Consider the following 12,577-nt stretch of genomic DNA (forward strand, 5'->3'; position numbering starts at 1 on the left):
TTGAACATCTTAATAACAGACAGAGCAAAACAGCACACACACATTAACAATTTGTTTAATTCACTGCATTGTTGGATCATTACTCGAATTTATCTCATGAATTCTCAGGGTGAGAAACAGATGTTATAAACATCTGAGATAATGGGAACTGCAGATGCTGGAGATTCCAAGATGATAAAATGTGAGGCTGGATGAACACAGCAGGCCAAGCAGCATCTCAGGAGCACAAAAGCTGACGTTTCGGGCCTAGACCCTTCATCAGAGAGGGGGATGGGGGGAGGGAACTGGAATAAATAGGGAGAGAGGGGGAGGCGGACCGAAGATGGAGAGCAAAGAAGATAGGTGGAGAGGGTGTAGGTGGGGAGGTAGGGAGGGGATAGGTCAGTCCAGGGAAGACGGACAGGTCAAGGAGGTGGGATGAGGTTAGTAGGTAGCTGGGGGTGCGGCTGGGGGTGGGAGGAAGGGATGGGTGAGAGGAAGAACCGGTTAGGGAGGCAGAGACAGGTTGGACTGGTTTTGGGATGCAGTGGGTGGGGGGGAAGAGCTGGGCTGGTTGTGTGGTGCAGTGGGGGGAGGGGATGAACTGGGCTGGTTTAGGGATGCAGTGGGGGAAGGGGAGATTTTGAAACTGGTGAAGTCCACATTGATACCATATGGCTGCAGGGTTCCCAGGCGGAATATGAGTTGCTGTTCCTGCAACCTTCGGGTGGCATCATTGTGGCAGTGCAGGAGGCCCATGATGGACATGTCATCAAGAGAATGGGAGGGGGAGTGGAAATGGTTTGCGACTGGGAGGTGCAGTTGTTTGTTGCGAACTGAGCGGAGGTGTTCTGCAAAGCGGTCCCCAAGCCTCCGCTTGGTTTCCCCAATGTAGAGAAAGCCGCACCGGGTACAGTGGATGCAGTATACCACATTGGCAGATGTGCAGGTGAACCTCTGCTTAATGTGGAATGTCATCTTGGGGCCTGGGATGGGGGTGAGGGAGGAGGTGTGGGGACAAGTGTAGCATTTCCTGCGGTTGCAGGGGAAGGTGCCGGGTGTGGTGGGGTTCTCACACACCACCCTACCAACCTCCGGATACAACGCATTATCCTCCGACACTTCCGCCATTTACAATCCGACCCCACCACCCAAGACATTTTTCCATCCCCACCCCTGTCTGCTTTCCGGAGAGACCACTCTCTCCGTGACTCCCTTGTTCGCTCCACACTGCCCTCCAACCCCACCACACCCGGCACCTTCCCCTGCAACCGCAGGAAATGCTACACTTGTCCCCACACCTCCTCCCTCACCCCCATCCCAGGCCCCAAGATGACATTCCACATTAAGCAGAGGTTCACCTGCACATCTGCCAATGTGGTATACTGCATCCACTGTACCCGGTGCGGCTTTCTCTACATTGGGGAAACCAAGCGGAGGCTTGGGGACCGCTTTGCAGAACACCTCCGCTCAGTTCGCAACAAACAACTGCACCTCCCAGTCGCAAACCATTTCCACTCCCCCTCCCATTCTCTTGATGACATGTCCATCATGGGCCTCCTGCACTGCCACAATGATGCCACCCGAAGGTTGCAGGAACAGCAACTCATATTCCGCCTGGGAACCCTGCAGCCATATGGTATCAATGTGGACTTCACCAGTTTCAAAATCTCCCCTTCCCCCACTGCATCCCTAAACCAGCCCAGTTCATCCCCTCCCCCCACTGCACCACACAACCAGCCCAGCTCTTCCCCCCGACCCACTGCATCCCAAAACCAGTCCAACCTATCTCTGCCTCCCTAACCGGTTCTTCCTCTCACCCATCCCTTCCTCCCACCCCCAGCCGCACCCCCAGCTACCTACTAACCTCATCCCACCTCCTTGACCTGTCCGTCTTCCCTGGACTGACCTATCCCCTCCCTACCTCCCCACCTACACCCTCTCCACCTATCTTCTTTGCTCTCCATCTTCGGTCCGCCTCCCCCTCTCTCCCTATTTATTCCAGTTCCCTCCCCCCATCCCCCTCTCTGATGAAGGGTCTAGGCCCGAAACGTCAGCTTTTGTGCTCCTGAGATGCTGCTTGGCCTGCTGTGTTCATCCAGCCTCACATTTTATCATCTTGTTATAAACATCTACTGGCTTCAGTATTCAACAAGGAATACCTAAGCTGTATCTGTGCTGATTTCTTTATTAGCTGCTTGCACTGACACCAACATTAATCTATCATTGAGTGAGCAGGTACCATTTACCAGAAACACATTACTGAAGATACTCAATGCTGTGTTCCCAGATACTGTCCTCAATAAACCATTACCAATCTGCTCATTATAGCTTGGCAACTGATCTCGTGAGTCCACTAATTAAAATAACAAAATAGAGCTACCAACTCCCATACTTTTTCTTTGTACTTTTTCTTTACAAAGTACGCCATCTGGTCTTTTTCTATCATTACCTTCTTTGTCAACTCCCTTCTTCTCAAAGTAGGAACAGAAGCGGTCAAGGACAGTGGCATCACTGGAGCCTTGAAGTAATACCTCTTCATCCAGAATCCAGAGAAGACCTTTCGGTTCTTCATCCCATTTAGATGGCTGAACCTTGAACTGAAAGATAAAGCACTAAATGTGAGGCTTTGCAGAGAAACTAATTGCATTTGCCGTTTGATTTTCATATAGCACACCTGCATAGAGCAAAAGGAAGATATCAAAAAGCTGCATGTGGATCTGTGAGATAACTTTGCCTTGCACTGAGTATCTGTTCGACAGAGCAGTGTGTTTAACTGCTTTTGAGGTGTTCCTTGGAAGTAATATTGAATGCTGAGTGTGTTCAGCTGTTTGAAATCTGGGACTTAAGTCTGCATTCATCTTATATTGAAATCCTATCTTTCTGCCAGTTAAAAAGGAACAGTAAAAGTCTGTGACTGAATTTTAACTGAACAACTGTCAGGGATGAAAAAATGACAGAGAAAAGCACTAAAAATTAGCTCAAAAATGGACGGTTTGCATGGGTCACACACATATAACACACACTTTTCAGAAGATGAACCTAAGGTGCACAGGAGATCACCTTTCACTCAGGGGCCTGTAAGAGCCACAAATATTTAATATGAAAATAAAAACTTGGAAATTGGAAGATTGGACACTGCTGTAGACAACACACGACTTTCTTTAATGGCTTGAAGCAGGAATGGAACTGTGTGGTGTTTGTCTATTGGTTATACAAGAGTGGTAAAGGCATGCTGCCACAGAGGCAGATGCTTCAGTCCAACTCATCCATATCAACCAGATAGCACAATCTGACCTAGTCCAACATTTGGCCCATGTCACTCTAAACCCTTCCTATTTGTATTCCCATCCAAATGTCTTTTAAATGTTGTAATTGTACGAGCTTCCGTCACTTCCTCTGGCAGATTGTTCCACATAAGCGTCACCCTCTGTGTATGAAAGGTACCCCTCAGGTCCTTTTAAAATCTTGCCCCTCTCACCTTCAACCTATGCCCTTTAGTTTTGGAATTCCCCCACCCTGGGAGAAAGACCTTAGCCATTCACTCTAGCCAAGACCCTCACGATTTTGTAAACCTCTATAAGGTCACCCCTCAGCCTCTGAACCTACAGGGAAAATAACCCCAGCCTATTCAGCATCTAGCGCAAACCCTCCAAACCTGACCAATTCCTTGTAAATCTTTTCTGCATCCTTTCCAGTTCAACAACACAAGGCTCATGTAACTTTCGGAGAAGCTGGATTTGATATTTTTCTGAAACAGGTTGGCACAAGGTGTCTTTGTGTTGAAAATAAAACTGCCAAGCTAACAGCTTTTGGAATTGTTTTAAGATATAGTTTGTTGCAGTCGTACAATCTTTTATCTAAATTGAGTGCACTTTATGCTGACACGGATTGTAGTCACTGGAGCAAAGGCCAGGTTGATCCCATTGACTCTGAGATCCTTGATTGGGGCTGTTGATCTGCACCAATCAGGGAGCCCTGGCTGACAGATATTAGCAGGAGATTCAGACAGTCTCACCATTCAAGGGACTAGCTCTGAGCTGGCTGGCCAGAGCCCATATACTGCCCACATGTAAATAAAGGGTGACTTGGTGATGGGACCCCAGCCTCTGTGCAGTTATTTCTCTGATAGTATAAAACATATTCCATTCTTCAGCATAGCCACTCCACATCCAGATGGTTAAAAATGTCCCCTCTCTCCGATTACTCTCCAAAATAAACTCATGGCAGAATTTGGCAGGTGTGAAGTGAGAGCACGTTACACAGGCACCTGTTTGCATATTTTAGAAATCCCATTGAATATTAACTTCAGCTGTCATCTAACAAGTGCAATAATTCATATACAGTTAGCTTTGGTCTAAACCATGAAAATGTCTGGCTGCATGCTCTTAAAATCTCTTGAATGTTGCCTGGTTTACCAGTAATAGAAAGGAACTCCTTCTCAAGGGTAACTAGGGGTGAGTAATATATGCTGGTCCAACCTGCAAAGCCCACACCCCGTGAGTGAATAAAAACAAAACTAAATGTCTATTCATCCTCACCTATTACTCTAATTTGGGCAGGACTGTGCAAAATGTAAGAAGGCATTATGTGTCGAATGGAATGTCAGTAGGAATTTTTTTTTGGTTATACACCATACCCATGCCCCTCATGATTTTATAAAGCTCTATAAGGTCACTCCTTAGCCTCCGACGCTCTGGGGAAAATAGCCCCAGCCTATCCAGCCTTTCCCTATAGCTCGAACCCTCCAATCCTGGCAACATCCTTGTAAATCTTTCTTGCAACCTTTCCAGTTTAATTATAAAAAAATGTAATTAGGAAATTAACCTCAATATTAATAAGTTTAAGAAATAAATGTTGATAGGAAGCATAAAAAGCCACATGCTCCTTTTAAAAACAAGTATTTAGGTGGGAAACAGGCACAAAGAGACGTGGAAAAATATTCATAAATCACTAATCATATGGCACAGATAAACAGCTATTTGAAATAGCAAAGATTCACTGGTCCCAAAACACAGTTGCTGGAAAAGCTCAGCAGGTCTGGCAGCATCTGTGGAGAAGAAAACAGAGTTAATGTTTCGGGGTCTGGTGGCCCTTCCTCAGAAGATTCACTGGTGCTCATTTCTAGAGGCCCAGCACTGGAAAGCAGAGAAACCATATTTAACTTGTACAGGACCTTTAGAGTTGGGTTTCTCAACAATAAAAAAGTGAAAAAGCTAAAGATGCATTTTTTGATTTTTATGACTTTACCAAAATTAAGTTTCCCCAGCACTTTCTGTTTGTGTTTCAGGGAAAATGATGTCTGCCAGGGTCCTAATTGCTTGCAGCTCATACAATGTGATAGTGGAAAATGCACCAATATTTCATGAAAGGTATTCAAGTATCAGACCAACTGTCATGTTAAGCCTGATAACGAAAGGTGAAGTAGGGCAAATATTTTAGTTGAAAGTGATTAACTGGCTCACAGTGACAGGGTCATGACAGGTGGTGAATTACCTTTAATTTGCCTTAGAATTTGTTGCCATTTGAGTGACAAATGTTTCCAACGAGATGTAAAATGTTATCAGCTTTAGGAACCTGGTGTTACACCAATCACTCACTGGTAGGTTAGGCTGCAGAGGCTGAGAACATCGATCGAGACCTATGGCATTATGACAGGCTCAGATAAGGGAGGGAACATAAAGTTAACTGAAAGTACAAGGACTGAAGAATGCCAATTGAAAGCGTTTGGCAAAAACTACAGGGGATATGGGCGTGGAAGGAATATTTTTATACAGCGAGTAGCAATAACCTGGAACTCGGTGCCAATGGAGAAGGTGGAACCAGAGACAGTCAATGGCTTCAGAAGGATATTGAATGAGAACCTGAGGGGAATAGACTTACAGAGATTCCGATAAACAGAAAGTGAATGGGACTGACTGAATTTTCAACAGGGAATGAGGCTGGACTCCAGGGGCTGAAGTGTCTACTTTTGCAGCGTAAAGAATCTATGACTATAAATACCTATAACAGGTTAAATACTGGTCAGTTGCTCCTTCAGCATCTATAGGCAATTACATCCAACTCTTAAGAGGCTGGGTAGGCCCTTCCTTGCAATTCCATTCTGATTCAGCCCCCTCCTTCTCACTCTAACTCTCCCTCATTTTTAATGCCCTTAATGGGTTTTGCATGTAAACAATTCAGTTGAAAACACAAGTGATTTACTGGTGCTGGTTAACAGATGAAAACAATGCCATTGATGACTTGGTGATGGGGAAAAGATGTTTCATTGTGTGGAAGAGTACTTCTGAGTACAAAAAGAAAGGGTCTTGAGAGGCTAGGGATGTTTTCCTTAGAGCAGAGAAAGCTGAGGGTCGGGGGGAAGGTGGTGGGGTGATGTTGCGGGGGGAGCATGTGTTGGGAGGTGGGTGGGGGTAGGACCTGATTGAAATCTACAAAATGATGATGGGCATTGATATAGGGAGAAACCCCTGGTAGACAAACACAGAGGCTGGCAGAACACAGCAAGCCAAGCAGCATCTGGAGGAAAGAAGCCCAGGTTCTGACCAAAACCATTCTCCTTCCCCTTAGTAGTGGGTAGAGTTGTACAGTAATGGGCAGGAGCTTTAGAAGGGTCGGATGCATTTCAGGAAATATTTTTTGACTCATCGGCTGGTAATTATCTCAAACTCACTGCGAAATGCCCAAGGTATTGAAGAGCTATTCAAATGAGGATTTGAAACGCTATAGCACACCATACTACGGGCCAAGTGCTGGAAAGTAGGATGGGGGCTCGGTGGCCAGCATAGATACTATGGGCCAAAGGGCCTTTTACAGGGCTGTAAAAGTTGCAATCGTCCTGCTGGACCATAGGCCTGGTCTCTCATTAGACAGAGACAGCTGCTGATGGTTTATCCTGAGGGTCACCATGCCTTGAACGAGGGGAGACATTGAGAAGGAGAGGCCTTCATGGTAACGCCACCCACACTTTTGGTGTCACTGCATCACAAACCAATCCAGCCAACAGTGCGAACCAACTGAAGTGTCTGGGCCCGAAAAGTCAGCTTTCCTGCTCCTAAGATTCTGCTTCCCCTGCTGCGTTCATCTAGCTCTACACCTTGTTATCTCGGATCCTCCAGCATCTGCAGTTCCCATTATCTCTGTGCGAACCAACTGCCTTTTTGTGCTGTAAAAACCATCTGAACTCCCATATGCAACAAAGTGAGAACTTTTATATCAACTGTTTGCCTACCTAAGTGGGAAAGGCAATTTACGGGCAAATGCTGAGCAGTGTTGTGCTATGAACACTGAATACTACTCTCACACTGAATAATGGCTTCAAACAAAGGATCCTGGGTGAAAAGCTCTCCTCTGACCTCCAATTCGACAGGCTGATTTGTGATGAACACATATCATCGTGAAGTTATAAAACTATTGTCACCGTACTGAAAGTCTGAGCTGAATATTTCAAGTTCTGTCAATGCTGCTCTGACAGTAATGTGATCACAATGCTAGTCCCAGCGTTCAGAGCACAGGAGCTGACTGTGTGAGAGTGGGTGGATGGAAGTGTAGGATGAAGTTTGTAAATAGTTTAATTGAAAGTCCAAACGTTGATGGCTCACCCAACAAGCCAGGCGTTGCGGTTAAAAATACACAAGGTTTGCTAGGAAACATCCAATTCTCTTTTGGCACATCTGATTTTCCAGTCAATTCCCTTTGTCCTCCTGGACCTCAGGAGAGAAAGCATAACTTGTTCAAGGACTAATCAATCAGAGGAACAGTGTTATTGAAAATGATCAGGGATGAAGAAACAGCCAATGGTTCCAGGGACTGCATTGAGTTCTATCATTTCCCAAAGTGATGTGGCTGCGAGTTGGACAGGATAAAACTTCACCTTTTTCATTATTCACACTAACACTTCACTCAGCTGCCTACCGCCAATTAAGCCTTTTGCATTTGCATCACAGGATGAAAAGTTGCAAAGACAGAAGTGAAACATAAGCTAGCTGTACAACCCAGTCAGAGTTTGTCTGTCAGCGCTCTGTAATCCAGAGAAATACAGGAGACAAACATAGAGAATGCTGGAGAAACTCAGCTGTTCTGGCAGCATTCTGTGGAGGGAGAAACAGAGTTAACATTTCATGTCTTCTTTCAGAAATGAAAACATGTTGGAATTTTTAAAATGTATGTTTTGACAGGTGCAGGAAAAGCAAAGGCATCCACGTGCAAAGGACCAGTGCAAAAGGGAAAGGAGTTACTCATGGTGGTGGAAGAGAGAAACAGATGTTAATTGGTGTGTATTAAGGTGTGAAAGGGAATGAATAAGTGGAAAGTAAAGAAGACACAAACAGAATTAGATAACTAGGTGTAGAGCTGGATGAACACAGCAGGCCAAGCAGCATCAGAGGAGCAGGAAGGCTGACGTTTCGGGTTGGGCCCCAATTTTTTTATTGGCCCATTTCTGACGAAGGGTCCAGACCCGAAACATCAGCCTTCCTGCTCCTCTGATGTTGCTTGGCCTGCTGTGTTCATCCAGCTCTACACCTAGTTATCTCAGACTCTCCAGCATCAGCAGTTCCTACTATCTCACAAAAAGAATGAGGCTGTGAGGGAGAGAATGTAAGAAAACTAGAGAACAGACATGCAAATTACGGCAGATGCTGGAAACCAATAAATGCTGGAAATCGCAACGGGGTCAGGCAGCTGATGAACATGGCTGTTCTTCAGACATCTTTTCTCCATCAGCAATCTCACTTAATCTGAACTATCAATATCTTTATTCCATCAGCCCTCTGCACCCCACCCAATGAGTCCCCGCCACACTTCATGTCAGCTCTGATGAAGAGTCATCTCGACTCGAAATGTTATCCTGCTTTCTCTCCACCGATGCTGCCTGTCCCATTGTGATTTCCAGCATTTGCTGTTTTTTCAGTGGAGAGCAGATGTATTGTAGTCAGTTCCTGAAGTTAGTGAAGTCAATATGGAGAGCTCAAGGCTGTAAAGTGCCAAAATGAAAAATGAGGTGTTGCTCCTCGAACTTGTGTGTTTCATTGGAAACTGCAACAAGCCCAGGACAGAAATGTCAAACAAAAACAGAAATTGCTGGAAAATCGCAGCAGCTCTAACAGCATTTGTGGAAAGAAATCAGAGTTAACGTTTCAGGTCCAGTGATCCTTCCCAAGAACAAGAGACAAGGCTTCTTTCAGAACAGAAATGTGAATATAAAAGTAAGGGGGTTTGTTGAAATGGCTGGGGGTAAATGGGAGGTCAGGGGCATTCCTGTGGACAGTGTGGCGGTGTTCCTCAGAAAGGCCATTCTGTCTGTGTTTGGTCTCACTACACATTGTGAGCAGCGAATGCAGTAGATTAGATTGAAAAGTACAAGTAAAAGCCTGCTTCATCTTGAAGGTGCCAGTGGTAATTATCCTGGTGGGCCTCCTAGAATATAAGTTCCCTGATTGGGGCTATTAATTTGGCACAATTTGAGAGCCCTGGCTGACAGATGAGAAGAAGAGCGTCAGACATCCTATTCACACTGAGATCTGGTTCTGAGGGGGCTAGGTCAGTGCGAAGGACTCTGTAACTGAAAGATGACTGACTTCTGTGCAGTTATTTCAGGGTGTTTGGTGCCTTGGATGGTAAGGAGGGAGGAGGCTGGGTACCATAGTATATTAGCAAACAAAACAGGGCTGAAGTCTCGGGGCTGAATTTTCTGATTGGCATTGTTAAAGGAAGGCAGGGGAGAAGCAGCGGCCTAGTGGTATTATTATAGATAATGTTGTGGGGACCTGGGTTAGAATCTTGCCATGGCATATGGTGGATCTTGAAATCAATAAATATCTGAAATTAAGAGAGTAATGATGACCATGAATCCATTGTCTATTGTTGAAAAAACCCTTCTGGTTCACTTATGCCTTTAGGAAAGGAAATTGTCAACTTTGCCCGGCTTGGCCTACATGTGATCCCAGACCCATTGACTCTTAGCTGCCGTCTGGGCAATTAGGAATGGGCAAGATATGCCAGGCTGGCCTCAAGCTGTGAATGAATGAAAAAAAGTCACAACGAGTCACTCTGGAGGCCATCAGTGTGTTTGCCAGGACAAAGCTCCACAATATGGCCCTTTCACAGACTGGGGCCTATGGGCAGGCTGCCAGGGTGACAGGCTGAATCAGAGACACTCGTCAGGGGAAGAGGTGACACCACTGAGGTGGAGTGCTTCAATATGGAGTTGGCTGAAACTTGAACTGAGCAGGGATATCCAGGCATATCATTGACTCATGAGGGGCAGGGATGCAGGCTTTCATTGCCAATGACACCACAATGAGAGAGTGCAGGACCCAACCTGCTACAGGGAGATGGTCACAGCTGAACCAACCCCTTTGGAACTCAGCAAGTGGCTTCTCCGACAACTGCAGAATACCAGCTTTATCACAACGTCCCCTCGGTAGGACCTCGACTGAGCTAATTGTCCACCTGCCTCTGTGGAGTGAGCTGCACCTCAGATCACACCCCATGGTAAAAATAAAACCCTGTGAAATGGGGGAGCCGGTAGCTTAGTGGTACTATCGCTGGACTGTTAATCCAGAGACCCAGATAGCATTTTGGGGAGCCAGGTTCAAATCCTGCCATGGCAGATGGTGGAATTTGAATTCAATAAATACCTGGAGTTAAGAATCTAATGATGACCATGAATCCATTGTTGATTGTTGGAAAAACCCATGTTGGTTCATTCATGTCCTTCAGGGAAGGAAACTGCCATCCTTACCTAGTCTGGCCTGCATGTGACTCCAGACCCACAGCAATGTGGTTGACTCTTAGATGCCCTCTGGGAAATTAGTGATGGGCAATAAATGCTGCCTGGTCAGCGACACCCTCATCCCGTGAATGAATAAAGAAAAAAGCAGTGGGGACTCAGGGTTACCACAGTGTTATGAGCTCCTGCTCACAGTGAAGCTTCCTGCAGCCATCCCAAAAACCTGTGGAATTCTCTCCCACAGGATGCTGTTGGGGCCAGTTCATTAGATATATTCAAGAGGGAGCTGGACATGGCCCTTCTGGCTAAAGGGATCCAGGGTATTGGGAGAGGGCAGAAATGCGATACTGAGATTGCACGATCAGTCATGGTTGTATTGAATGGCAATGCAGGCTTGAAGGGCCAAATAGCCAACTCCTGGACCTATTTCCTATGTTTCAATATCTAGGAAAAGTTTTAGACATAAATAAGAAAGACATTCATTGATAATGCATTGTTACATACTCTTTAGCAATAGGAGTGGTCACTCGGTTCACTTGCGCCTGTTCTACCATATGATAAGATCATGGCTGATCCATGTGTGATCTGTCATAACCTGCCACCCCTTGCTTCTAAGTTTCCCGGGAAACTGACATTAATCCTGGGATGCTGTGATCCTCTTCCAAGAAATGCATAATGAGGAGGAAGACAGCTCCATTGTCAGGGGATTGCCAGAGCAGAGATAGAAAAAATCAGTCAAAGTAAAAGTTTAAATAATCTTAGGTCGGGTAATATTTGCAGCCAGTGATGTAACTTAGGAAGGAAAGTAGGTGAACGAATCCAATGTGTTAACAGAACAGGCAGGGTACAGACGTAGAAACAAGTGGCCTCGCCCCAGAGTTACAGAGTATCACATGGGGCAGTGAAACAAGTATAGTCCCATGGGAATGATGTTAGGCCAAGAGCATGTGGGTCCTTTCCCAAAGGAAGTAGGAGGCCAGATATACCATGCTTAAACATGAAGCCATTGTATTGGGGCAATGACCGGATTCCATGTGGCACTCTGTAAGATTAAGAGTCCCGTAGAAACAAGGTCAAAGACATAGCAGTGTCCACCTATTTACCTCCATCACTTCTGTGCCCATGCCCCTGTGTTAATTTATGATTTAAACATCACAGATTTGACCATGATCGGAAGAGAATCAGATGTATTATAATTGGGGCGGGCATAGTGGCTCAGTGGTTAGCACTGCAGCCTCACAGCACCAGGGTCCCAGGTTCAATTCCATCCTCAGGCGACTGTCTGTGTGGAGGTTGCACATTCTCCCCGTGTCTGTGTGTGTTTCCTCCCACAGTCGAGAGATGTGCACGAATTGGCCATGTTAAATCATCCATAGTGTTAGTGTTAGGTGGATTAGCCACGGGATAAACAGAGTTGTAGGGGTTGGTGGGATGGTCTTTGGAGTGGTCAGTATGGAATTGATGGGCTGAATGTCCTGTTTTCACACTGTAGATATTCTGTAGATGATTGATATACATAAATAATGTAAAGCCCATGGAAAAGTAGGAGAAAGATTAATGCTTTGTGACAGCTTGGTAGATCCATATTTTCCCATGGAAAACGTGACTCTCCCACACATATATGAACATTTTTCAAGATGTCACCATTTATTTTCCCACATTCCATATCTTCCATATCCTTCCCCACAGTAAGCACTGATGCAAAATACTTGTTTAGTATCACCCCCATGTCCTGCAGTTCCATACATAGGCAGCCTTGCTGATCTTTAAGGGGCCCTATTCTCTTCCTAACTACCCTTTTGTCCTTAATATATTTACAAAATCTCTTTGGATTCTCCTTGACCCTATTTGCCAAAGTTGTCACAT

General features: G+C 45.5%; 1 protein-coding gene across 6 annotated transcripts in view; it reads right to left on the minus strand.

Moving 5' to 3' along the window:
• LOC125464294 (unconventional myosin-XVIIIb-like) overlaps positions 1-12,577 on the minus strand; it is a 370,537-nt gene that overhangs the window by 201,039 nt on the left and 156,921 nt on the right. For all 6 annotated transcript variants that reach the window (XM_059654944.1, XM_059654945.1, XM_059654940.1 and 3 more), the window contains one exon: positions 2,432-2,579. In XM_059654944.1, the coding sequence (XP_059510927.1) occupies positions 2,432-2,579 (148 nt within the window). The remainder of the gene's footprint in view (positions 1-2,431; positions 2,580-12,577) is intronic.

Source organism: Stegostoma tigrinum, chromosome 26, assembly GCF_030684315.1.
Source record: "Stegostoma tigrinum isolate sSteTig4 chromosome 26, sSteTig4.hap1, whole genome shotgun sequence".
NCBI lineage: Eukaryota > Metazoa > Chordata > Chondrichthyes > Orectolobiformes > Stegostomatidae > Stegostoma > Stegostoma tigrinum.